Raw genomic sequence first — 25,657 nt, 5'->3', positions numbered from 1 at the left:
GCTTAGAGTTAGGAATAGAATATAAATATATTATTCGATTTCATTATTTATATAAATACTCGAAAACGTATATTGATGTCTGTATAATGTTTAACATACAATTTGTATAGGTACATTTGATGGGTTATCACGTTTGTTACTAATTTTCTTAACAGTTTGAAATATTTCCAATTGGTTATATTTTTATTGATAAATCAATTATTATTGTTTTTTTATATATTTATAATATATTTTTTGATTGGATTAAATTATTTATATACTTTAGAAATTCAGTAAAAATTGGTTTAAAACAATTGTTAATACCTACATAATGATATAACACTTTATTCTAAATAGCATTATTAGATAATAACCATCATTTTAGTAAGTATTATAGAAGGTAATATATAACACATTAATTATTTTTAAAATTGATTTGAAAATGAAAATATAATTAACTATTTTTTTTTTAAAAATACCTTTATAGACTTATAGTAAACTATTAAGTTTTTAAAAATAAAAATCGGGAAAATATTTATGCTGTATAGTTTCTTTGAGTGTACATTGTAATTGATAAGGTCGAAGTAATGGATGTGTTATATTTGAATTCGATGATAAATCATTGCATACGATGAAAAACGATTCAGAACAGATTTGTTCTGACATCCTATATTTCTAAAGACATCCGATTATATATATTTTATATTATTATTAGTGATTTATTTTTCTATTAGTAATTTGGTAACAGAAGGTTAACCTATTTTTTAACAAAAACAATTGCAACTTTCATTTATATAAAATGGTTTTGTATATTTTATCTTCTACATACGTACTTTATTTTTAAATATTATAAATAACAGAATATTTTAAGTTTCAAGATACAAAGAGGTGACTCTGAAGTCGTGTTAACGAAGTTATTAGGAGATTATAGGTTTTTCGACCCCCTGACTTGACCTCTCAGAGGGTTAATGAGCAAAATGAGCAGAGGTAGAAAATATTATATAATAATTATAATTATATTATTTCATGGAATATTAATAGTTTATATTAACATAAGTCAACTTATAATTATAGGTACATAACCGAAGAACAGTTTGTGTTCTTAATGCCCTAAAATTGTATTATATATAAACCTAAGTTGAAAAATGATGAAATTGGCTCAAGTCATGATATTAAAAAGCGCACGTCGTCTTAACGTCACTATAGGAACAATGCCTTATATTATATCGTGACTATATTTATTAATTAATCGGCTCCACAGTAGCAAGCACATTGTTGTCATTATTAATTCTAATTTATTAAAATAAAATTTTGTTTACAATATTGTCATTATACTTTCAACCTTAAAAACATTTTCTAGCTAGAGCAATATGAATAAGTTCGTGATTTGAACCTATACGAGTATATTAAAACATTTTGTATTGTGAATAATAATATATATAATAACAAAAAGTTTCAAGTCCCTGTAGATAATAAGTCTGAATTACAATAAAATAACTAATATTATTATTTATATTTGAAATAATAAATTTCTTTAAATTGTGCACTTAAAATGCTTATAAATAAAAATTGTCACTATGTTTTTACGATATCTTTTTTAATATTTCAATTAGAAAAACTCACGATTAAATTTGTATTTAATATTTTTAATTTTTTAATATCACTTCAAATTAAAAATTAATTAATTTTCTATACGTTACCTATTAATAATATCATCTAAAATTATTTTTTTTTATATTCTCATACAATTTAATTGTATTTTTTCAGGTCTCGTTTTGGTCAACAAGTCCTGAACTAAGTAACAAACAACGCTTTGAGTACTTCACGCGAACTATACCTTCAGATCTTTATCAAGTAAAGGTTATGGTAGAAATTGTTCGAAGACTTGGCTGGAGTTACATATCAATTATTTACGAAGAGTCCAGTTATGGCATTAAAGCTTTTGAAGAATTAGAGAAATTGATGCCCAGATACAATATTTGTATTGCGGCAAAGGAAAAACTAGTTAAAGATTCGGGCGTGGCAGAAGAAAAAGCTTATGATGATATCGTTATTAAGCTTCTCAGTAAGCCTAAGGCAAAGGGTAAGTGGTTTTAACTAAAATTTATGTGTGTAAGTTTCATCCAAAAATAATATAATTTTATTTATATATAATTATACATATTATAGTATGAATTTCTGTATTTTTTATGTATTAAATGCACTTTCGAATTAAAATAATTCTTAAAGCAGTTCGATAATTTGAAAATTATGCTTATAGCTCAAGGTTTGATGATTACATTTTTTGATTTTTTAGATACAACTTTGAGTTCTGGTATTTTATTATTAACGTGTAAGTTTTAGGTGACTTATTAATCCAAATATTTACCTGAATAATAAACTTAGGAAGTAGTTGTTTTTAATTAGTTGATGTTAGGTATTAATTATATTTTAAGGTAATATTTTAGAAACTTTTGTGTGATAGGGCGTGAAGGTGATATAACTATTCAATACTAAACTCAGTTTATCGGACATTTATAAATTTCAGGTTTCTACACGCAACTAAAACTATGAAATTTAAGTTGTTTTATTTATACGGTAACGTATTTCATAAAATTAATATTATCCTCTTAAATAAATAAATTACGGTATTAATTATCAATGAACACAATAGAAATAGATTTTCAATTGTATTTCACGTGGATTATAATATGATGAAGTTCGATGGAGTTCTTGAATTAAAACTTTAGAACTAAATAGTTATTAAATTCACCATAAGCTGTGCTATTAAGATTAACCGGAGGTAGTACATCTATCATGAAGGACCTAAAAAAGGATTAAATGAATGTCACATTGTGAGAGCGGAATTATATGATGCCAACAGACGAAAAATGACGTTCAATTTAATAACAATATAAATTCTGTGTTGATTTCTTAATGTGACAATGTAGATGAGTGAGAGATTTTCTGTGAAAACTGTAGATTTTGAGAGAAACGTATTTATTTTCGTTACGTTAAGATTTAGGACAAAAGATATTATAGAACGGTTGGTAATATTTGCACAACATTTGGCTTTGGAAATAGCGTTGAAAAAAAAACCTCGTAAGGGACCCTCTTGTTTATAAAAGTGCCGAGCGTTGATTTGTTCACTAAAAAAAAAAAGAGACAAAAAAATATTATAATAAAAACGCGGAAAAATAAAATGAAAACACGGAACAAAAATGACTACAGGACGAATTTAATGTGAAATATCATCTCGTGATTTATTTGAAATCTCTCGACGTATCATTTGAATAGAAATTTATGATCTCTAGCACCGTTTCTATTTGAACGAGAATGATTCTGATGCTACGAAAAGATAGGCACACACATATTGTCCATCATAGTAATATATTCATTTCATGCGGTCCCGTTGTCTATGGTGACAATAATTTGCGTATATATTGTATAGGTAACATATATCTTATATTATAATGTACTGCTGCCACTTCTCAGGCGCCTGACCGTATTTTCCAAATACAGGTGTTTAGAAAATTGCTTTCCCAGCAACAGTAACAGCTGCCAATAGAATATTGGAAATGTCGAACGTGCCAACAGGATTCGACTAGTACATTACTATTTACCACGCTTCAGTATATCGAATATTACATAATATACTATGGACAGATATTTTCCAGCTTAATTTTAGCAACTATCGAAACGTATTGGTTTATTATGTTTCAGTGCACACACACTTGTCCATTTTACTATAGTAATTATTTGTTTACGTAACTTTCAATATTTACTTACGGCTAATAAGATAATAACATAAGATGATATATTTGATGATATGTCATTGAATTACTCCAAAGATTTTACAAACTAATTAAGATCAGCTTATTCGTAAAATTTTACGTCTAGCAATTTATTTATTTCATGATTATTTTTTATCATTTAAATTATATAAGAATGCTCCAGGAGTCTTAATAAAAAAGTATTATTGTTACTAATTTGTTTTCAATGTTTTTATTGACAAGTTTATAATCATATCTATGCTCCAACGATTTAATATGAGACTTTTTTTTCGTAAATATGATATCTCACCTTTAGTCACAGAATATTTGGATCTATCATAGTGTTATTTGAAAACCCTCATCTTTAACAGTATCAACTACCTAGTAACTATTGTATTATTAAGACACTTGTGTTTAGTGCCCAGAGGGCAGAGACGTATAATCGTCAACTGCCACAGTGAAAATTGAGTTCTTATAAAAATATATCCCAGCACGAATTCGGGTTTAAAGAAACATTTTGTTAGCAATAAAGGGGAAATTGGACTATCGGTCGACATAGAGTGTGTTAAAAATTGGACATTTGTAAAAAATAAAATTTTCATACTCGTTATCGTATGATTTATAATGGAAACAGAGTTAACCACAGCACACAGATAAAAATTACCATTTTGTTATCACATGAATTGACAATAATTTTTATATTACAATATGCATTTTAAAACAAAAAAATACAGAAATAAATATAGAGAAATATATGAAAATAAATATAGAAAAAACCTAAATCCATACCAACAATGGTTTGGTTTTATACGGGCCAATTAGCATAAATATAATGCTCGAACAATTATCATAACCATTTAGTTTTGTAGGTTACCTACATTAATACTCGTAGTTATAATACATTATAGGGTAATGAGTACACAGATGAAAAAGGTAAAATTATCAAATAATAAAAAGGAATTAATTAGAAGAAGAATATAATATTTTCACAGATATAGTACAATAAATTGAACTATAAGTAATTAAAAAAATGCAATTATTTCTATAAAAAAATGGCTTTAACTATGGAAGGAACGAAAAACGTAAAACCACGATAAAGGAAAAAAAATAAAGTACTCAATAAATATAAGAAAACTAGACAATTTAACGATTTAATAATCCTTAAAAAAAAGAGAAAAGGCAGAATATTTAAATTAAAAAAATGTTATTCTTTACTTTTATAATATTTTATTATAATACAACAGTAGTTATTCTTAAATATACATCAACAATAACTCAAACCGAAAACCAAAATTTTAAATCTTTTTAACAAATTATGCTAACATGTCTTCTAAAAATAATAAAATCAATTGTTTTAATTTCCCCACTTAAATAAAATAAATTGACAAAGAAGAGGGTTATCATCGTATCATAATACTGTAATAGTATAAAGAATTATTTGATGAAATAATCGAAACACTTTCTAATTTTTAACATATTTACCGGTGATGAATCAAAAACCCCAAAAGATACTGTAGCAGCAGTTTATCTACAAAATCATCAATATACCCACAAATTACAAAATTATTGTTGCAAATGTCAATAATATATATTCTGCCATAAAATAAAAAAAAATAATCGGAAATGATTCGATGATTACACTATTGTGATTCATTAAGTTTTGTAACAAATTTAAATAATAATAAAACAAACGTACTATAAAATCGAAGATAATGCCAGAAGTAAAAAGCTTTGAAAATAACATCCTTTTGATACTAGGGTATAATTGTATTTTGATGAATAGAAAATAAATAATATATTAGCAAAGAAATGGAAAATAAAAGTTAAAAATAAATTAACTTAAAAACTAAACTTTATGATAAAACTTATTATTAAGGAGAAAAAATATTTTAATGCTGACATAATATTATGATAAGAATATAAGAATGACACATTAATTATTTACTATATTAAGAAAATAAATAAATAAATAAATAAAATATTTTATAAACCATCATTTACATTAAGATTCTAGGTATATATTTAGAAGTGTATGGGACATAAAAAAAAACTAATATAATGAGAAAATGCCCAAAATAATAATGCCTCATGAAGAGATATTTTATACATATTTTATTAAGCCGTCAAGTTACGTTAAATAAACGGGGCAACAAAGTACCTACATACACCATTAAACAAAATTCCACATTACCTATTTTATAACAATAATATAATAATATATATTATTAAAATAATTAATAATATGAAAAATGTAAGGTTTTTGCAAAATGTAATTCAATCTACTATATTGCTAATAGTAGAATTAATATTACTATACCGCTCCTGTTTGAAAAATTTGTATTCATGATAATTTAATATACCTTTAGGTATAAATATATGTAATTTTAATATTATTTCACTTACAGTTTTCCCCATAAAAATTTTAGTGAAACGGAGTTTAACTGTTTTATTCCATGTTTTAAATGCCAATATATGTTTTCATATTTACAATATAATTTTGAATTATTTTTATGCAGTATAGAAGGAATAGTTTTTCTTTTAAATGTCTATATACTTTTAATGTTTAAACAAGTAGTTATGTATCATAGTTGTGATAGATTATCTCATGAAATACTACTTTTCTCACCTAATTTTTAAATATTTATTAATGATAATAGAGCATTATTCAACATTTATAATTTAATATTTGTAAAGATTTATCCTGCTTCAATGCAACAAATTCAAAGGTTTTTATTGGTTAACAAAAAAATATAAGTTACTAAATGTTAAAGGAAATATAAATTACCTACCTATCAAAATAATATGCATTCATGATTTTTCAAAACAAATATTTAGAAAATTGAGAAATAGGTATATTTTGAAACACTTGATGTTTACTTTTTATCCAATGCATACATCTTTTTTAAAAAAAAAATGTTTTGTTGTCCATAATGCTTATATTTTGTTAGGAGTAACTTAAATTTTTTGATTTTGCTCAGATCAATGATGTTCATGCTTTTAAATTTATGTATTTATTTTTATGGAATTATTTTTTCAATATAAAGAACAGAGAGTTTCGAATAAGCAAACAAACCAAGTATATATCAAATATATAAATAAAATAAAACAAATAAGATTAAATTAAACTAAAAAATATCATTTTTTAATTTTTTCTTTTAATTTTTAGAAAAATTTGGAGCTAAAATGTAAAAATGATTTATCATAACTTTCATGTTTTAACTAAAATTATTATATACTGTTTTTTTTTTAAATTTTAATTCTTTAGTATAAAGGGTCATTAAATATTTTGGGTTACAACGCTATCTTTTGTAATCTTTTTTTTTTCGTTGTTTCCTATAGTTTACTTTTAAACTGTCTCACTGGGTTTTTGATTATTACGCATATCAATCTAACGTTGACATGATCTTTTATGTGAGTAGACAATTGTTTATTTCCTTGTTGTTTATTTATTTTTATAAGAAAAATGGATAAATATTTTTTTTTGATTTTTTCATGTTAATATTTTTAATACAATATTATTTTTAATTAAATTAAACTCGTCCTTGATTAGTACACAAAATAGTGAACTGCCAGTTTAACAATAGCAATGGTAATCACGCATATACAAAAAGAATAATGATTATTTGATGTTATTACAACCTAAACATTATATTTTATTTATTGATTATTATTGATGCCTATGGGTCATGACAACTATATCCGTTTTTCTGCATGTATTTAAATTAATTAAACAATGCAATGCTTAAAGTTCTTATGGATTATACTTTATAAAAAAATATAAGTCAATGTTTTGATAATATTTGCTTAAACTTGCTGCTTTTCTTTTATAATTCTAAGACTTGGGAATTGATTATTACTTTTAGCTCTGCAATAAATTTATTTTTAGAACGAAAAAGTGTTAACAGATGCTATGCATTCTACAAACATAATTCAATTATTTGACTTACTATACACTGTAATAAATTAAATTTTGTCGTAAAGTACCAAATTAGACTTACAGTGGCATAGGGTACTCTAAAAGTGATATACATTTTATCTTAGAGTCCAATGTTGAACGCTCAAAAGGGTGAAAAATAATAAGCATTTCGTTCGACTGTTCATGTAATATAAAAGTGAACATACGTTAACGAAAAAAAAAGGAAAGTCGTATACATTTGTTAGATCTGAAATTTCGGCGAAATTCTTTCACAGAATAAATGGTTTGAAATCCACTTTAAAGCAAGACTAAAATACTGTAAGCCGTATAAATCTATTAGGTAACCTAAAAGGGCTTGGTATATTATGATCGCTTTTATTAGCGTATAAAAGAATATTATGATATCGCATTATTATACAAGTATAATAACAATCAACTTCATAATAAATCTATGCATAACGATTATTATTGGATGAGTTAAGCAACGTAAATAATTGTGTACTCAATTTTACAAGATGTAAGTAAAAATACTTGATCAGTTTAGTAATGTGTACCTTATAATTTTACCTTTTATAATGCGTTGAAAGCTCAAATTTTGACATCATTTAGTACGAATTTAAAAAAAAATTAACAATTCTAGGCATTCTGTGTTGTAATCCAAAAAATATTAATTGAAGAAACTTGAAACATTTAACTTTTATCTAGATTATAATTGCTTATACTCAAATAAAAGTTGAAAATATTAAAACTAATTTAGGTTTGGATTAAAAATTAAAATTTTTGTATATTTTCGATAAAATATTTTTTTCATAAAATCTTTGAAATATTATTAAGGTTTTTCTAGTTATATTATTATAAATTATAAAATATCAAAAATACAAAGGTTTTTTTATAAGCGTTTTAAGTTAGTACGTGACAAAATTTAATAAAATCATAAGAATGTACAAATTATTTTTTTAATCTACACAATTTTTAATTAAGATTTGGGATTTTAATACACGATTCCTCATATCTTATTTTTGCACTAACTTTATATGTCATTGAAACGTATGTATTTTTCAACAGGCGATTAATACATTTATTGACGAAATGTAATGTTCAAAACTACGTTTATTTATCTTGAAGTAATTCAAAACAAATATTATGTAAATTTTTGACATACAAAGCTAACACATTTCATCAACAAAGCAATTTTCTAGAATATATATATATATTTAATAACATTTATTACAAACACTTTTTGTCTTTTTGTTTATTTGTTGTAGTATTGGCACTATTTATTATTGTTTTTGCCTTTTATTTGAAATTAAATTATTTATGAATATTTTGTATAATAAGTTAGAATTGATAGACATAAAGATAAGATTGTGGAGAACCCAACCACTGACGACACTTTACTAAATTTAAAAATACATTGAATTGAATACAGATATAAAAGATAATGTATATAATACACTTCTAAACAATAGTGAAATATTTCTTCCATGTGAGCTGTCAGTTTTGATTTCTAAGCATATAAATCGCTTTAAATTATGAATATTAAATTAACAAAATACTTTTTGAATAATATAAATCATAATAATAGTATGGAATCTAAAATATGAACTATCCTGTCTGCATATATATCAATTCAAAAACTCGTAACATGTGCAGGTGTTTCTTATTAAACAAATTAACTGGTGAATATATAATATGCTTAGTAAAAAATAAGCATGAAAATATTAAGGTAAAGTCGTATGTATTTTTAAATTGAACAACCCTTTAACAGTTATTATAAATGGTATACAAGTGAAAGTGACATATTTTATAGATGTCGTTTTCTATTTTATTTCAAGTACAGTAGATTCAATAAACTCTTAAGGATATAAACACCATCACTCAAAAAATGTGGCACATCCTGTGATGTCATATTATATGGTATAATATCATATAAGTTAATATTATATTTAAACAAATAAATTGTCATTCGATTTAGAATAGAAGCAACCCAGAAATATAACAGTATAGCTATCAATCACCAGCTAATATTAATGTGTTCAAAAATATAAGTCGTTTCGAGAACCAAAGATCGATGGAGACAGTGTAATTGGTTTTTTGGTAGTTCACATTGTAGCTTTACGCGTCACGTTCTCGTCAGACACTAGATTGGTCAACCAACACGTCTACAATCGATGAGGAAAAAAACGGTTATTTTGTATTTTGCTCTTTCGTTTCGGTATTTTTTTTTCCACGAGTCGATCCGTCAACTGACTCGTTTGTGCCGCGAGTTTCGGTAACCGGAACGTTGTGTATCGTATGAAATACGACTACTAATGAGTCAACGTAGTTATTTTCAATAATATATTTTCGGGTCGGTCGTCTGAAGTTTCGCGTCCAACCACCGATATGGAGTAGGTATACAAAGGGTATCTATAATAGTGTAAGCAATGTTCGGAAAGTGTGCTCGTAAAGGTTCATCGGAGGAACAATTTAGAAACAAATCGGTTAGAAGAGTGAGAGTATAGCATGCGTGTGTTGTGTGAGTGCATGTGTGAAAGACACACACACACACACAGAGTGCGAGAGAGAGAGAGAGGGGGAGAGAGTGTGAAGAGCGAGCGACAGAGAAAGGGTATTCATTAATTTTGCACATCGACGTTTCGCGGGTCATTTGGCCGCCATCGGTGGGCGGCGAAGGGTTAATGGTGGCTGTTGTGGCCGGCGGAGAGAAGGTGTGATAAACCGGCGGTTGGCGTTGTGTGGTGGGCCTGCACCGGTCCGATAAAACGCATTGACATCGACAGAACTTAACAAGGTTTTAAACGATGCCGCGGACTCGTTTATCTTCCACCACGTCACCACGGCAGCTGAAAATATATATTATAAGACATTCACCAGGCGGGCGTATATTGTAGTGCGGCGTATACGAGACGCGACCCTAATTTTCTTTTTTCTCGTCACGTCTCTCTACGGAACTCATATCCCGCGCCCGTCCTGCCACCGCCCGCGACCGCCATCAAATCCGTGTACACGCGCACACGTCCGTCGGCTCTATACCGTCGTCATTCCGCAGAATGTAGTCAGGACGATCGGATATGCGCCTGTGCGATCCTATTATAATTCATATATAGAAATAAGAATACTGTGGCGACGGTGTTTTGAATTCCGCATCCACCGTACGCCGTCCGTGAAATATGTGACCTAATACGCCCGGACCGCGTTGTGTCCTGCGTGCGTCTAATCTGCCGTCCGCATGAGCGCTGTTGCCTCGTTATTCGACTTACCCAAAATCGCAGTGTGTCGATTGTGTAACGACTCGACATGTTTTCAGTAATTAGTATATTATACTCGCTCTTACATTAAACCGGCGATAATTTTTGGTGAAAAATTATTGTGTACAAAAATCCGTCGATAATTGCGTGTTGAGACGCTATAATGTAAAATATTAACGCTAGACACACCGACATACGCATACCCTAACAACACCCTAATGTACCACAACACTGAATAAAAGTTCCTTTGACAGCTCAACAAACTCACTGCTGCTAGTTGGTCGTTCATATGCATAGCTGTGCACGTTTTTTTTTTTTTTTTATTAATAAATAAATTACATTGGTTAGGCACACCATTTATAATATTTAAAAACAAAAACGATTTTTGAAACACTTATACTATTACACATTACATGTTTTGTTATTATTGTTATTTTTATTTGAAATTACATGGGCTGGCAATACCAAATGACAGAGAGTTCAGAATATAACTGACGTATTATTAATTCGTACCATTCGGTAAACAGATTAATAATGATTTGTTTTAGTAAATTAATATTACTGAAGAAAACAATTTTAATTATTAAAATGGTTATTGCAATAGGTTATAATACGGTTTATAGGACTTTTTAGGATAATATTTTGTTTACTAGTGACATCATGAAATGTATATTTTGTACGTGAGCTCGTCATTGAGGTATGAAAGTTTATCTTTCTTAATAATTCGGGATTCACTAATTTATCGTTAAGTAATTTGAATAGAAATAGAATATTATTATAATCTCGTCAAGTTGATTATGACGATAAGCCACAACTTTTCCCAACAAAAATAATTAGTTGATCTAACAAATTTAGTATATATGAAAATACACATATATTAATATATAGAAAACATCTTTGGACTCTTTTCTATTTTATCAATTAAGTATGTCCATAAAATTGTATTTAATTTTAGATCAAAAAGGACATTAAGACCTGATTTTCTAAACGCTTTTGCACGTATAATTTTAATATGAGAGTCAAATGTTAGTTTAGAAGAAAATAGTATTATTCCAAATTGTCACATACGACTTTACAAGTAACCAAGATAAATAATTTGAGAGATATAGTGCAAATAGTATACCTATAGAATATAGAGTTATATCAGTAGTTGTAATGTATATATTTAAAGTCCACATATAATAAGAAAACTTTTGATACCAATCTTAGCTTAATACGATCCCAGGGTGATGTAAAGTTAAAATGTTTAGTCTTCCAATGTTTATCTTATGAGCGCTCAGTTTATTTCCCCTCCAGTGGTGGTGTTATCTATATTTGAGAAACTCGTTTCTCGTATCATTAGGAATATGGCAGATTCCCCGTTTACCCCATTACATTTCAATGACTATATTATATTTAATCAAATATCTAATTGAGCTCAAATTATTTTTACCACCATCATTGATGATTCTATAGTAAAAAAAAAAAAAATTATCTTTTAGATAAATATATATTTTTCAATATTCCACATCAATAATGATTGTATTCAATTTTATATTTTCCAGATGATCACACTCCCTTTTCCTCATAAATTATGGAGTGTATAAATTTTTTTTAAGCTATTATATACCTTCCTAATTCAAAATTCAAACGAATAGTTTTTTAGTTGTGATTATAAATATATATATATCAGAAAAATTATATGCTATATACGTAAAAAACAGAGTATTTGTTAAAAATAAAATTTTTAAAAATTTTTATGTGGTAAAAAAAAATATCTAGAAATTGAAAATGTGGTATTTAATTATATAAAATTTCAAAAAAAATTAAATTTTTGATAATTACCTTATTAAATAAGAAAAAGGGAGTGATTATGTTTAGTTAATTACCTAGTGTATATATATTATGTATATTATATATAAAAAAGAAGATCAGCATTGCGGAATAGGGATTTTGTTCATATCGTCCCTTCAGTCCTTGGACAGGATAGTGTAATTTTGCAGTATTTGATTTGAATGCAATTATTGCATTCGATAATAAACGATTGAGAGCGGACGAAAGAATATTTTTTATTTCATAAAATATTTAAATATTATTCGTTTCTATGGCAATAAACAAAGCGTTAGAAATTGAAATCCCGTTTTTTCGTAATTTTTCAGTGTTTTTTTGTGGCGTAAAATAACTATTGAGAAAATCGAAAAATGATCTCCCTAAAGTATCAGTTCAAGAACATAATTTGATACTTTTGAGCAAGTTTAGGAGGAGAAAAAGTGTTACCAGAATAAAAAAAGAAATAAACATCATTATAAAACTAATACATTCTCGCTTCACTCAGAATCTAATACAATACTTTTCGTAAATAATTAGTTCAACCTACCATTTTGATTATACGTAAAAAATATTTAATCTAATATAAATTACAATATTATAAATAAAGATGACACGCCGTATTCACTTACATACTTTTTAAAAATAAAATTATTTATCGTTGAAATAAAATTCAATAAATGTATTACAGTGACTTGGTCAATGACAAACTTAGCTTGGTATTTACGATATACAACAGTGATTTCCTCCTGAGATTTTTTTTTTAAATACATACTAACACAATTGATTTATATTATTAAGACTTTTTAGAACAATAGTATCATACTCTCAGGTGATTTGTCTACCAATATTACACGTTAAATTACCTTGTCGTTTGTCGTTGTTTGGCATCGTTATTATAACAATGTAATAATGTCAAAATTACACAATGACATCCGTGTTCCTACTCCACTCGTCAGTTTGAAATAATAGACTGGATAATTATATCGAGTGTATATTTGTCGAAGATTTGTCTAATTTAAATTATCAAACTGCTTTATAGTCTACATTGTATGGAACTTAAATTCAGTGAATTTTATTGTTAATTTTAAGGTCGCCTTTTTTGTTATTTTTTTACTATTTATCCAATACATGAATACTTTGGTAATCAGATGTAAAGCATACTATATTGTGTACTATATTATATGCAGGTTGAATTTCTCTGATTGTTACAAATATATGCATTTTAAATATAATATTTTACATTCGGTGACAAAATTATGTATATAATTCAAATATAATCGAAACATTCTTATCATTTTTATAAAACGGCGATATGTATAGGCAATTTAAGTACATATGTCATAATATTAAAATATATTATTACTATAATGATCACAATAAATGTAACTATTCATTATAATAATTTTATAAAAACACTAAGTTTATTAATTATAAGTATATAATATCTTATATTAAAAAAATCTTTAATAATTATAATTTCGGCAAAATAAAATACTGTTTCGAGAAACAATGAAATTAAAACCTTTAATCGTCTTTATTTGAATTACATTTATAAGTATTATAGCCATATATAAACATATAAAAAATATTATGTCTACTTATAATAATAATTTATCATTGTTGATATCAATTGAATATAATATGTAATCTCTGCATAAATTATTAAGCTATAATTTCATAATTAATTTTTGATGAATAATATTGAAGTAACTATTTTTTATTAAATAAAAGATTGTAAATTATGTATGAATCTAAATACATAAATTCAATTTATGAAGTCAATGAAGAAAAAATAAATAAAAACTTATAAACTTATAGAACTTTAAAACTTATACCAAATAACCTTGGAAGATCGTCATGCAGAATTTCAATTTCCTTTTTTTATTATTATTAATATCATGGTATATATTTTTATTTTGGGTACAGTTACATTAAAAAATAGTATCATGGGACTGGGTTTATATAAATCTCATTTCACTGAACGTTTCTAGAATTCATCATCAAAAATAACCACATAAATAATAATAGAGTCATCTCTATGTCAAAAAAAAAAAAAAAAAAATTAATAAAAGAAAAAAATAATATTAGATATCAAAATAATTTAATAATACTCATAGAACCTATTTTTGAATCATAATATAAAAAAATGTATGTTAGTTTAGAGAATATGCATAAAACTATAAAGTTCAGTACAAAAATACTTTTAACTTTTAAGTATTAAAAAATCTACAGTCAAATAAAAAAGCAACACGATTACAAATAAATTTAACAATATGAATGTAGATTATTAATTTATCAATGATATTTATTAATAGTCAAATGTTTGTTAATTTTTTTTTTTAACTTTAGGGGTTATAGTTTTTGGATCAGACCAAGAAGTAGTGAGTTTAATGAAAGCAGTAAGGAGAAATAATGCTACTGGAAATTTTTCGTGGATCGGTTCAGATGGATGGAGTGCGAGAGATATGGTATCAGCTACAAATGAAGCAGAAGTGGAAGGATGCTTATCTGTTCAACCTCAAGCTAATCCTGTCATCGGATTCGAAGAATATTTTTTAGGACTCACTGTAGAAAACAACAAAAGAAACCCGTGGTTCACTGGTATGTAATACAGTTAAATGTTGTTCATAATTATTTTATAGTATTTTAACTTTTATCTTTGTAACTGTATTTTTCGATGTGAAGAAATAATTATTTTTATATGTTTCTGCATAAAAAAAATTTTCATTAATTTACTTAATTGGAAATACGATTTAGTACATTTGAACATAAACACTGGACGTTTCGAAGTTAGTTAAGTTACCTAACATTGATGAATTAGAAAATAAGTGTGTTATTTAAACCTCTCTCCGCAAAAAATATAATACGTAATTATTGAACAACATTAATAAAAGAAAAATTTTTTTTAAACTACGTTTTCTATATTGTAGTACAATATTGATACATAATAATAGTAATAATAATACATAGTAGTACAAATAATATATTATCTGATGCGTTGGACGTTCATTTTATTTTCTTCTTTTGTTTATTTATTAATAATATGTAGTTCGCCTTTAGAGTTATTTGTAAAGGTACTAACAATACCCTTATCACAATGGCACGATGTGTGTTTATTTTTGTTCACTATTTTTTAAATAATTTACAAGATTCAAATAAATTGTTATGTGTTAAAAATTCGATACTCACTATTAATACAATTAATTGTATACACTCTGTTGTATTGATCATCATAAATATAGTCTTAAAACTGACATTCCGATTATAATCCCAAAATATAAAATTTTTAATAAAATTAATATATGGTGTCCAAATAAAAATATAAATTGGTGTTCACGTTTCAGAATATAATTTAAAATAATTCTGTCGAAAAGAATTTTGTCCTTGAGACGTTTTTTTCATAAAAACTATTTTATATGATATTTCTATGAAATTACAATTCATCATATTTTTTTTATATTTTTTATTACATCGAACTTATCATTCGTTAAATATTTTATACATTTTCTTAGAAAAATTGTCTACAAACTCAATCCACCAGAACTTTCGTTCATAACGATTTACTCAATAAGATTATTGTTATTTTTATATATTATATTCGATTCTGAGTGGAGTGATAAATGTATTGGTTTTATAACAATGTGTGAACTTTTTTTTTTTGTCTATCATCAAATTATGAAGCTGGAAAATTGAAACAATATTCATCGACGACACTTGATACAAAGGTGATCTGATTAATTCTTTGAAAATTCATGTTGATTTCTTAAACTTAGAAAAAACTAAGAAAAAAATAACACTGAAAAATTGAAATTGTTTAATATCCCTAACAGAACTCATCAATTTTCAATTATATCATCTCAAGGTATTTCGTTAAAATTAAGTTAGAAATAACTAAATAACAGTAAAAACATGAATTTTTAAAATATTTTTTTATGATATAATATTAATTCATTCTTCGAATCTCATAAAATAATTTATCATATCAATAAAAATATCGAAATATATTTGCGGAATTTGTTTTATAGAAATTTTAAGCTCAAATATTAATGAAATCGGGTATTAAATAGCCATTTACTCATATTTTTGATAAGCAACTACATAAATAGTTTAAAAATTAATTGAAATATAATAATGTTTTATTTAACAATAATTCTTCTTTATTTATCCATTGTATTAAAAATTAATAATCGTAGGGATTTGAAGCTTTAAGGCATTATGTATATTATAAATTTTTATATACGATAGAATTTAAACTATATTTAGAATATTAAAACCCTAATCTATTAATAATGCTTCGTAATATTTTAGTATTAAATTAATATAATAGTATGTGTTATTGTGTTATATACGATAGTTTTGTCAAAAATTAATTTCTTTTACGGGATTTTTAATAAAAATGTATTATATTACATACTATGAAATTAAGGCTGACACAATAATTCATGATATGTTTTTATAAACTTGAGCCAAGATCTGTTTTTCAAATTTATTTCATCTATTTTAGTGATCTATTCATTGATTGGATATATTCAAAACTTAATATATAAGTAAAATCACTTCTCTAATTTTAAAATAATTATTTTTTTTTACTCATTATACTCTTTGTCATATCATGTTGGACATGGTTTGTGAAATTTACCTTATGTATTTCTCAATAAAACTTATTTATTATTTGGTTTTTAAGAACGTATTATATCCATAAAATGTGGTGATAAGATTAATTTCAAACTATCCCTTGCAATACTTAATAGGTACTTAATAGTTGGTACTGAATCATTTATCGAAACATCAAATAACTATAATTGTGTTAACTGTTAAGAAAAATAAAATATTAGGTAGATAAAATATATAAGCTATGATAATAATAATTTTTTAAGTATCAGTAAATCAACTCTTAATATTTATAATGTTTTTGTTAATTTAATTTTTTTTTCCATTAATTATTATTTTATATTTATCAATAGCTATAAGTAATGTATATTTTTCTATTATATCGAATTCAAAATATTACTTATTTAAATTTTAAATTCACACAGTTGAACATTTTTATTAGGCAGATAAACAATAAACCATGCAAATATAATATAATTTACTACTAAGAATGGTAAATATATTTGAAATAGTCCACGAGTATTCAATGAGCTTATTAACTTGAATGAATTATTTATGTGGTAATGTTGAACAAATAAAAATAATTAAAACATCAAACAATTTCTAATTTCCTACTTTAAATAAATCTTTTTGAAAATGAAAACAGTCAAAGGTTATATTATATTATACGTATTATAAGCTATTTTAAATGAATGCTTAATTATTTATTAAAAACATTTTCATTTTTGCGTAGATATTTTTACTTTTAAGGATGAAATGAATCGTATGAATTATATTAATGATTTGTATTCAATGCGTTTTCTATATTTCAATCAATCGTCACGGTGCTTAACCCATACTTAGTATGTCATATGAATAAATAATAAGTTCATTATATATCTGCAATTTACTTATTTAACTTTAATGCTATTTAGCCTACTTAGCCTACTTATGTCATTTATACATAATATATAATATTATGTCAATGAAATTAGGTACTTATTTATATGAAAAAAAATTAGGTAATTTTGATTAATCATAATTTTCGTTAGTATTTTGATTAAATTACTTTGAACGTATCTCTGCAATAATACTATATTATTACGACCTCAAAACGAAATGTCCATAATACGTCATTGGCATAACTTTGCAATTCTATCAAAAAAACACACGTTGATAAAGCCCGAGAAGTATAGTAACAGTAAAACATAGTTTTCGTCACGACCCTATGTCATGTACAGTGTTTTTGGGTTTTCCGTACATGTTTTGAGAACAATCACATATTTAAAGTGGGTCAATCAAAAACCTATTTTGCGTTTAATGAATGTGGAGTACCTATAGGTTATAGTAGCTGATATTAATCTACTATTACGTTCTTAAATATTTATTTTAGTAAAAAATTAATTCCTTTAAGAGTATTTTCATGTCGTATTTAGAGTTATACATTAAAAACTAACTTATATAGTTATCGTAAATGTCATTCAAAAATATTTTTGACTCCATGCATTGACGAGATTATTCTCATAATTTGTACGAAAACCCTTAAATAGCTTCTAATAAAAATAATAATATACAAGTTAGCCTCTTAAGTTATGGTTACTTTCAATATATTAGAAGAAAATAATAATTATAAGCTAAATTGTTGACCAAAATGAACATTTTTCTTTTGAAATAATGTGATGTTTCTGTTATTTTGAAATAACTACTTTTGGCCAATAAACTGTTTTTATTAAATAATATGTATAATTTAAAAAATAAAAATAAATCAATAACTTTTAAGAACCATACAATGTCATTACGTTTAAAGTCTTTTTTTCTTCATAAAAAGTTTGGTATAAAGATTCCGCCCAGAGTTGTTCAGAGTTGGGCACTTTCCCCATTTAATAAATACATTTAAATACATTTTATTATTTATCATAAATAAAATTTTACTTAGTTTTTAATAAAGAGAGGACATTTTTTAGATTCCTTAAGCTCTTACAGTTAAAGAAAGTACATATAGTTATGTAAGAACAATAAACTGTTATATTAAAATAAGCACTAATGACCTAACACAAAAGTACTTATACTACAGTATGTGCATACACTGAACGCAATTCAAAATTCTTCAAATTCAATTCTTCTACAATTGTACACATTGACAATATCAATAATCAGCAACAAAATATTCTGTACATTTTTATACGAATATGCTATTTTATAAAGATGATAAACGCTTGAATCTATAACAGTTGATAATATTTTCATGGTAAATTGATAATAAGTTAAACATCAAAAATCCAATATTACATTGATGACCAAAATAGTAAAGTGGTCAAAAAAGGGTATAATTATAGAATGACCGAAACGTTAAACCAGCCTAAAAGGGAAAAAAGGTTAATTTTGGTTAGAAAGGGTTCCGCCCATAATTATAACTCTTATCAACTCGTTTGCAAAAGATACTCCAGTGTATGACTTCCGTGGTATACGTATAGACAGTGTATAATATTTATCAAGATTTTGGGTAAGATAGGCCTGGAAGGCGTATAAAATTCGATAATATCGAAGTGGCACTATAAATAATCGTCCATGATGCCATTTATATACTAGTCGTTTCGATAGATTAAAAACGTTCATATCCACCGCGATTGCTACCAGAATCTACTTTGGAGAGAGGGAGATGAAGAATATTCGGGGTTGCACGTGTTATACACACACACACGCTGCAGTAGTAGTAGATATGACCAGGCGCGTCGGTCTCTCGTAACGGCCGTATAATAACAGTTCGTATATGTATAGACAGTATTATTTATTTATTTATTTTCTGCCACCCTCGAATACTAGCATAAATCGAATATCCCAGTTATTCCGGAAGAGAGGAAAATAAAGTTCGACAATGGCAAAACAACAAAAACCACATCAAGAAAAAAAACAACTCTCAAACGAACCCCAAACCGACTACGCCTCCATCAACATCACCGCCACCATAACGCCGCCAAAAACCACTAAAATTGGAATTCGTTTTGTGTCGATGACATTTCGATTAAATATATGCCATTTTTCTGCAGTCAGAGAGGGTGATTGAAGAGGCGTCATAATATCATTATACTAATAATTTGCGTGGTCAATTGAGTAGAGTGAATCACAGAACGGGTACGATAAAACTTTTTAGACTCAAGTAATACTATAATAATGCACAACACCCGAACCAAATAATCTATCATCGTGTATGACATGCAAATTTATGATAGGTGGGTCTTTCTCTTTAACAAAAACGTCAAAATTTTCCAAAAATTATATAACGTTTTCTATACTCAAATTAAATGATTTCAGACTTCAATAATTATTGTATTATGTTGATTTTTCATCATTGCAGTAACGAAAATGGTTGAGTAAAACATAGATAATATAACATTATATATTTACAACCATACGCACCAAGTTTTTTCATGAAAATGTTTGCATCGAAAAACTATGATTATTTTATGTTTATAAAATACGCGTTTGTATACTTGAAATCTTAACAGTTCATTCTTATATCCTTAAATAATTTAATCAGTAAAAATTTTTTTTCGCATAAATTTGGATTTTTGATAACCTATTAAATGTATAGCATTTGCTTGTACAAACATGTTATTACGGAAATTACTTAAATTAAAAAGATTTATCGTAAAAGATTATTCAAATTAAATCAAAATTACGAAACAAAATTATGATTTTGAAGAATGTAATCCAAATAGGTATATATGTATGTGAGATACACCGCAACGCAAGATATATCATAAACTGATCTATAAAAATTAAATTGAATCCTCAATTTTTAGGTTTGTGCATTAACTGATATTTTTAACCAGTTTTAAACTATTATCTTTATTCATTTTAAGAAGAAAGATAAAATATTTTACAATATCAAAGATAAATGGTATTTTTGATATACCAGTAATTACGTAGTATTCGTAAATTATTAGCATTTGGAAATATTGCAGGTAGCTTATAGTTACGTTATTGGGTAATTACTAAAAAATACTCATAACATTTTACTAGTGTCGTTTGTTATAAAAAATTCCTCGATTTTTTGATTTTAAGCATCATATTTCTACAGCAAAGAAAATTTAATTGAAGGATTGTCAAAAATATATTTAGCTTAAATATCACTAACACGCAGAATGCTGATACTGCAGATAAAACTGTCTTTTATTGATTTCTTTTAAAATATTAAAATTTCAGTATAAATAATATAGAATATTGATTTACACAATAAATTATATTTTATAAAATCATGATGATATTTTAACCACCATACTAAGAATAAAAGTTTAAAATAACAATCAATTGTTATTATCTTCGGAATATTGCATAAGTCTCAATAAGCCTACTTCGTAACTACGTCAAGCTTTAATCACTGAAATCTAAAAATTAAAGTTATTAAGAAAATAGAAAATTGAAAAAAAACACGGTAAGAAAAACTTAAATTTACTATACACGTGTGAACTGACTTTGTCATAATAATATTAAATACTACTCGGAAAAAAATAATTTAAGTTATTAGGAAACGAATGCAAAGTGTGCAAATAAATTATCATCCTAAGTGTAGTTATATTGTTATATTTATTAATATAATTTCAGCGATTTTTCCTCAGTTTTATTGCTGCAATAATAAAATAGTGAAGATTTTCACTCATACTCGCTACTTTAGCAGCATGTAATTCATGTCGACAGGTCATTTTGTTTAAATATATTATGATGTGATGCCATAGTTGTACGTTTGTAAAGAATTAGATATTATTTGTTGAAATCAAAAGGCAACATTTGGTAAGAAAACTGGAATAAATATACATCGATTAAACTTGGTCAATGGTATACTGTATAAATAAAAGGTTTGCTAAAATAAATTATATCATACTGTCATTACACAACTGTATGTGAGTGACTTGTGATGAGAACTATTGTGAACGGACGAGAAGAAACAGCCGCGGCGTGGCGCCACCGATAATGATCGACAAAGCAGACTGTGATCAATAACTCATGTACAATATAATATAATAGTATATTTGTATACTCATAAACGGAAATAGCTCAAATATTTTTATATTACTGAAATCTTTTCTCCTATAATATTTACTAAAAATAATAAATGCTTAGTACTAAATTTTGAATTGGGAGTTTTGTCAGAAATTTTAGGTGATTACCAAATTTCCTATTTGCGCCAATAATAAAAATAGTATCGTTGATCTACGCTTTAATAATTATTGGATTAGTATAACCTACTTATTTCTTTAATAATAAAAATATGTATACAATTTAATTAATTTTTGTATCTAATATCCGAAAATATTATCATTTTGAGTAGGTACAAATGTATCTAAACCAAGTAGTTTTATACAAAAAAAAAAAACAGGTGTGGGAGAATTTAATATAATATTGGGGCTAGAGAACTATTGACTTTCTGAGTTTAATGTTTATCTATATTTTTCTTTCGAATTTCACTAATTGCGTATTGTATACAAACTTGTTTAGTTTTACCAGTAATACAAACCGTAGTGAAATTGTTTTTCCTGCTTTGTACATTATATAATTTACCATAATATAATATTATTTAAAATATTTACATGTTACAATAATATTATTTAAATATAATAACCATCTTTATAAATAAAACAAGATATAAACTAAAATAATATAATTATACATATATTTTGCTTCTTAAAGTTATTTTATTATTACTTAAATGTTACACAGATACTCGAGATTAGTTTCTAAAACTATAATTGTAATTAAACAATAATATAAATAACTTAATTTAGTTTATAATTTTTATTGTTTTGTTAATGAAAATTAAGTTAGTAACTCATTTTTTATATCATTCTAATCATTACAAGTTCATTTATAATTATTTCACAAAAAAATAATGACTAAATTATGTTTTTTTTTTCAGAATTCTGGGAAGAACACTTCCAGTGTCGATATCCAAAAAGTGTGAGAACACCATACAACTCAAATTATTCAGTTGAATGTGACTCTAAGTTTCATCTACGAGAAAAAATTCCAAAATTTGAAAATCAATTACAATTTGTCAGTGATTCGGTACTAGCATTTGCACATGCATTATACGATATGCATTCTTATCATTGTGGTCCGGACTTTGTTGGTTTATGTGAAGCCATGAAACCTGTTAAAGGACCTGAACTCTTAATGTATCTCAGAAAAGTTAATTTCACCGGTAAGTCGTTTGAATTAACCAACTAAATACAAGTTCCTAAAAGTACATATAACACTAGTAAAGTAACAACAAAATATCATAACATTTAATGTGTTTGATCTTCTCCACAAGCAATGTTAAGGACTAATGGCTTAAATTTATACTAACAAGTAACAACATATTAAGTTTTATTTTATTCAAGTGATATGCTAAATGATAAATCTTTACTAAAATATTTCTACACAATAGTTTAAAATCTTTCAAAACTTTATTTAATATGCCTAGTTAAGATATTTAATTTAAAAATCACATTATACATTTATTGTAGGCCCAAATGTAAGTAAAAAATTGAAAATTAGTTTATACAACTTAAAATGGTTAAAGGTATTTATTTTTTTATAATCTTGATTTTAGAAATCTTTGAACAAACATTTATATTTCTTTAAATTAGTTTATTAATTTTTTTATTTTTATACATTTATATGCCATAATTGCTTACATAATTTTATAAACTCATTTCGACTCTATAAATACAATTTAGGCTTATAAAAAGTGTTGATTATTATTATTTATGAGTTTTTTTTTTTTTTTTACTATGTATATTCCTATGCAAATAAATAATAATAATATTATTATATTATAAAAATAAAATTTCTCTGCTCAAAATAAAATTAAAAACTCCCACTGCAAACATCTCCAATTTTAACTTTTACAACGATCTTTGCATGAGGCCGAACAAAACGCGGTATGATATAATAAGAAGTTTTTCTATAAAATTCAAAACTACCACATTCCCTTTATTAATAATTTACATATTATTTAGCTACTCTCTGAAACCTTCCATCGGAGGTTTAAAAGAAGGTAATGTCTAATCAAGTACAACTATACCTAGTTAATTTTTCAATCATGTAACCCCATAGGTAATTTGGCACCCTTTTATTTAACTCACAAATACTCATTTTACTATTTGTAGAGTTTGTAAATATTTATTGTTTTTTAACGGGTTAAAAGTTCATAAAATGGAAATTATTTCTGATAGGTAGTAAAATATATTTAATGGATAAGTGATTCAAATATATATTAGTATCGATGGTTTAAAAAAAAAATTAATGTGATACACCCAACATCGTATTTAACTTATAAAAATAATAAGAATAATACACTTATTGAGTACTTGAATTAACTTTTAAAGAAAAAAAACAAAATGTGTATTTATATAATTTGGTAAAGAAGTATTAAGTATGATTAAAACTTATTCGTTATAAGTAATAATTTATGGGTTCTAAATTTCAATATAAATTGTTTAAAATGAAATTCTATCGTCATTTAAATCATATTATACCAAGATGTGGGTTTTATGTTTAAACTTATACCTAGTACCTATTTATAAATAATCATTAATTAAATAATACATTTATTCTCTTTTTAACAACTAGAATAAATAATATTATTTTAATACAACTAAAAAACGAAAACTCTAAGACATATTATTGAATTGTTTATAATATAAAATAACTGAAATTTTTTTTTTAAATAATTGTGTTTGATTTAAAATCATTGATTAAATTCTTTTTAGATATCAAAATGTTCCAAAATGTAAATAATTTACTGTGAATTTGTCTATCTGAATTGACCCAATATATTTGATACTATTCGCAGAAAACTGTTTTAGCAAAAGTTAAGATTGTTAACTATTCCATTGAAATTTAAATTTCAAATAAAATAACTCGAGTTCATTGAAACGATACCTGTATTGGGTCAATTACTGGCATGCTCAAACATGAAACAGAAAGTTCTACGAATATATACACTTTGATTAAATGATTATAATAATGAAGAAAAAATATTTAACATGAAATTTTTTACTCAGTATTTTAAAAAAAGTGAAGTATTTAGAACCAAATGTTATTATTATACTATGTTAGTTAAAAGATGAAAATATATGCAATATGCATTTATAATTTAGAAAAATTAAATAGTAAATCTTCAAGAAAATTTACCTTATAAGGCTAAGTACTTCAAATAAGTATTTATGAGTTTAATGAACATAGTAAATAGTATTTAAATATTGTATATAGTTTCACCGAAAGCCAAACTTATTTCAGTGTAAAAGAAATTAGTTTATATTTTGTTCTAGATTAGTCATTATTAATAGCTTATTATAATTAAAATAATAATATCA

The 25,657-nt window shown here is 25.5% G+C and overlaps 1 protein-coding gene across 2 annotated transcripts in view; it reads left to right on the top strand.

The window, feature by feature from the left end:
* Positions 1-25,657, top strand: part of LOC114122942 (metabotropic glutamate receptor 2) — a 175,792-nt gene that overhangs the window by 67,514 nt on the left and 82,621 nt on the right. For both annotated transcript variants that reach the window (XR_007603874.1, XM_050200126.1), the window contains exons 4-6: positions 1,747-2,062; positions 15,057-15,308; positions 23,212-23,496. Coding sequence is in view for 1 of the 2 variants with exons in the window: in XM_050200126.1 (XP_050056083.1) it covers positions 1,747-2,062; positions 15,057-15,308; positions 23,212-23,496 (853 nt within the window). In the remaining variant the exon portion in view is untranslated. The remainder of the gene's footprint in view (positions 1-1,746; positions 2,063-15,056; positions 15,309-23,211; positions 23,497-25,657) is intronic.

This window comes from Aphis gossypii, chromosome 2 (assembly GCF_020184175.1).
Source record: "Aphis gossypii isolate Hap1 chromosome 2, ASM2018417v2, whole genome shotgun sequence".
NCBI classification, from domain to species: Eukaryota; Metazoa; Arthropoda; class Insecta; order Hemiptera; family Aphididae; genus Aphis; species Aphis gossypii.
Note: the sequence above shows the minus strand (reverse complement) of the source record. Positions and strands in the feature narration are given on the sequence as shown.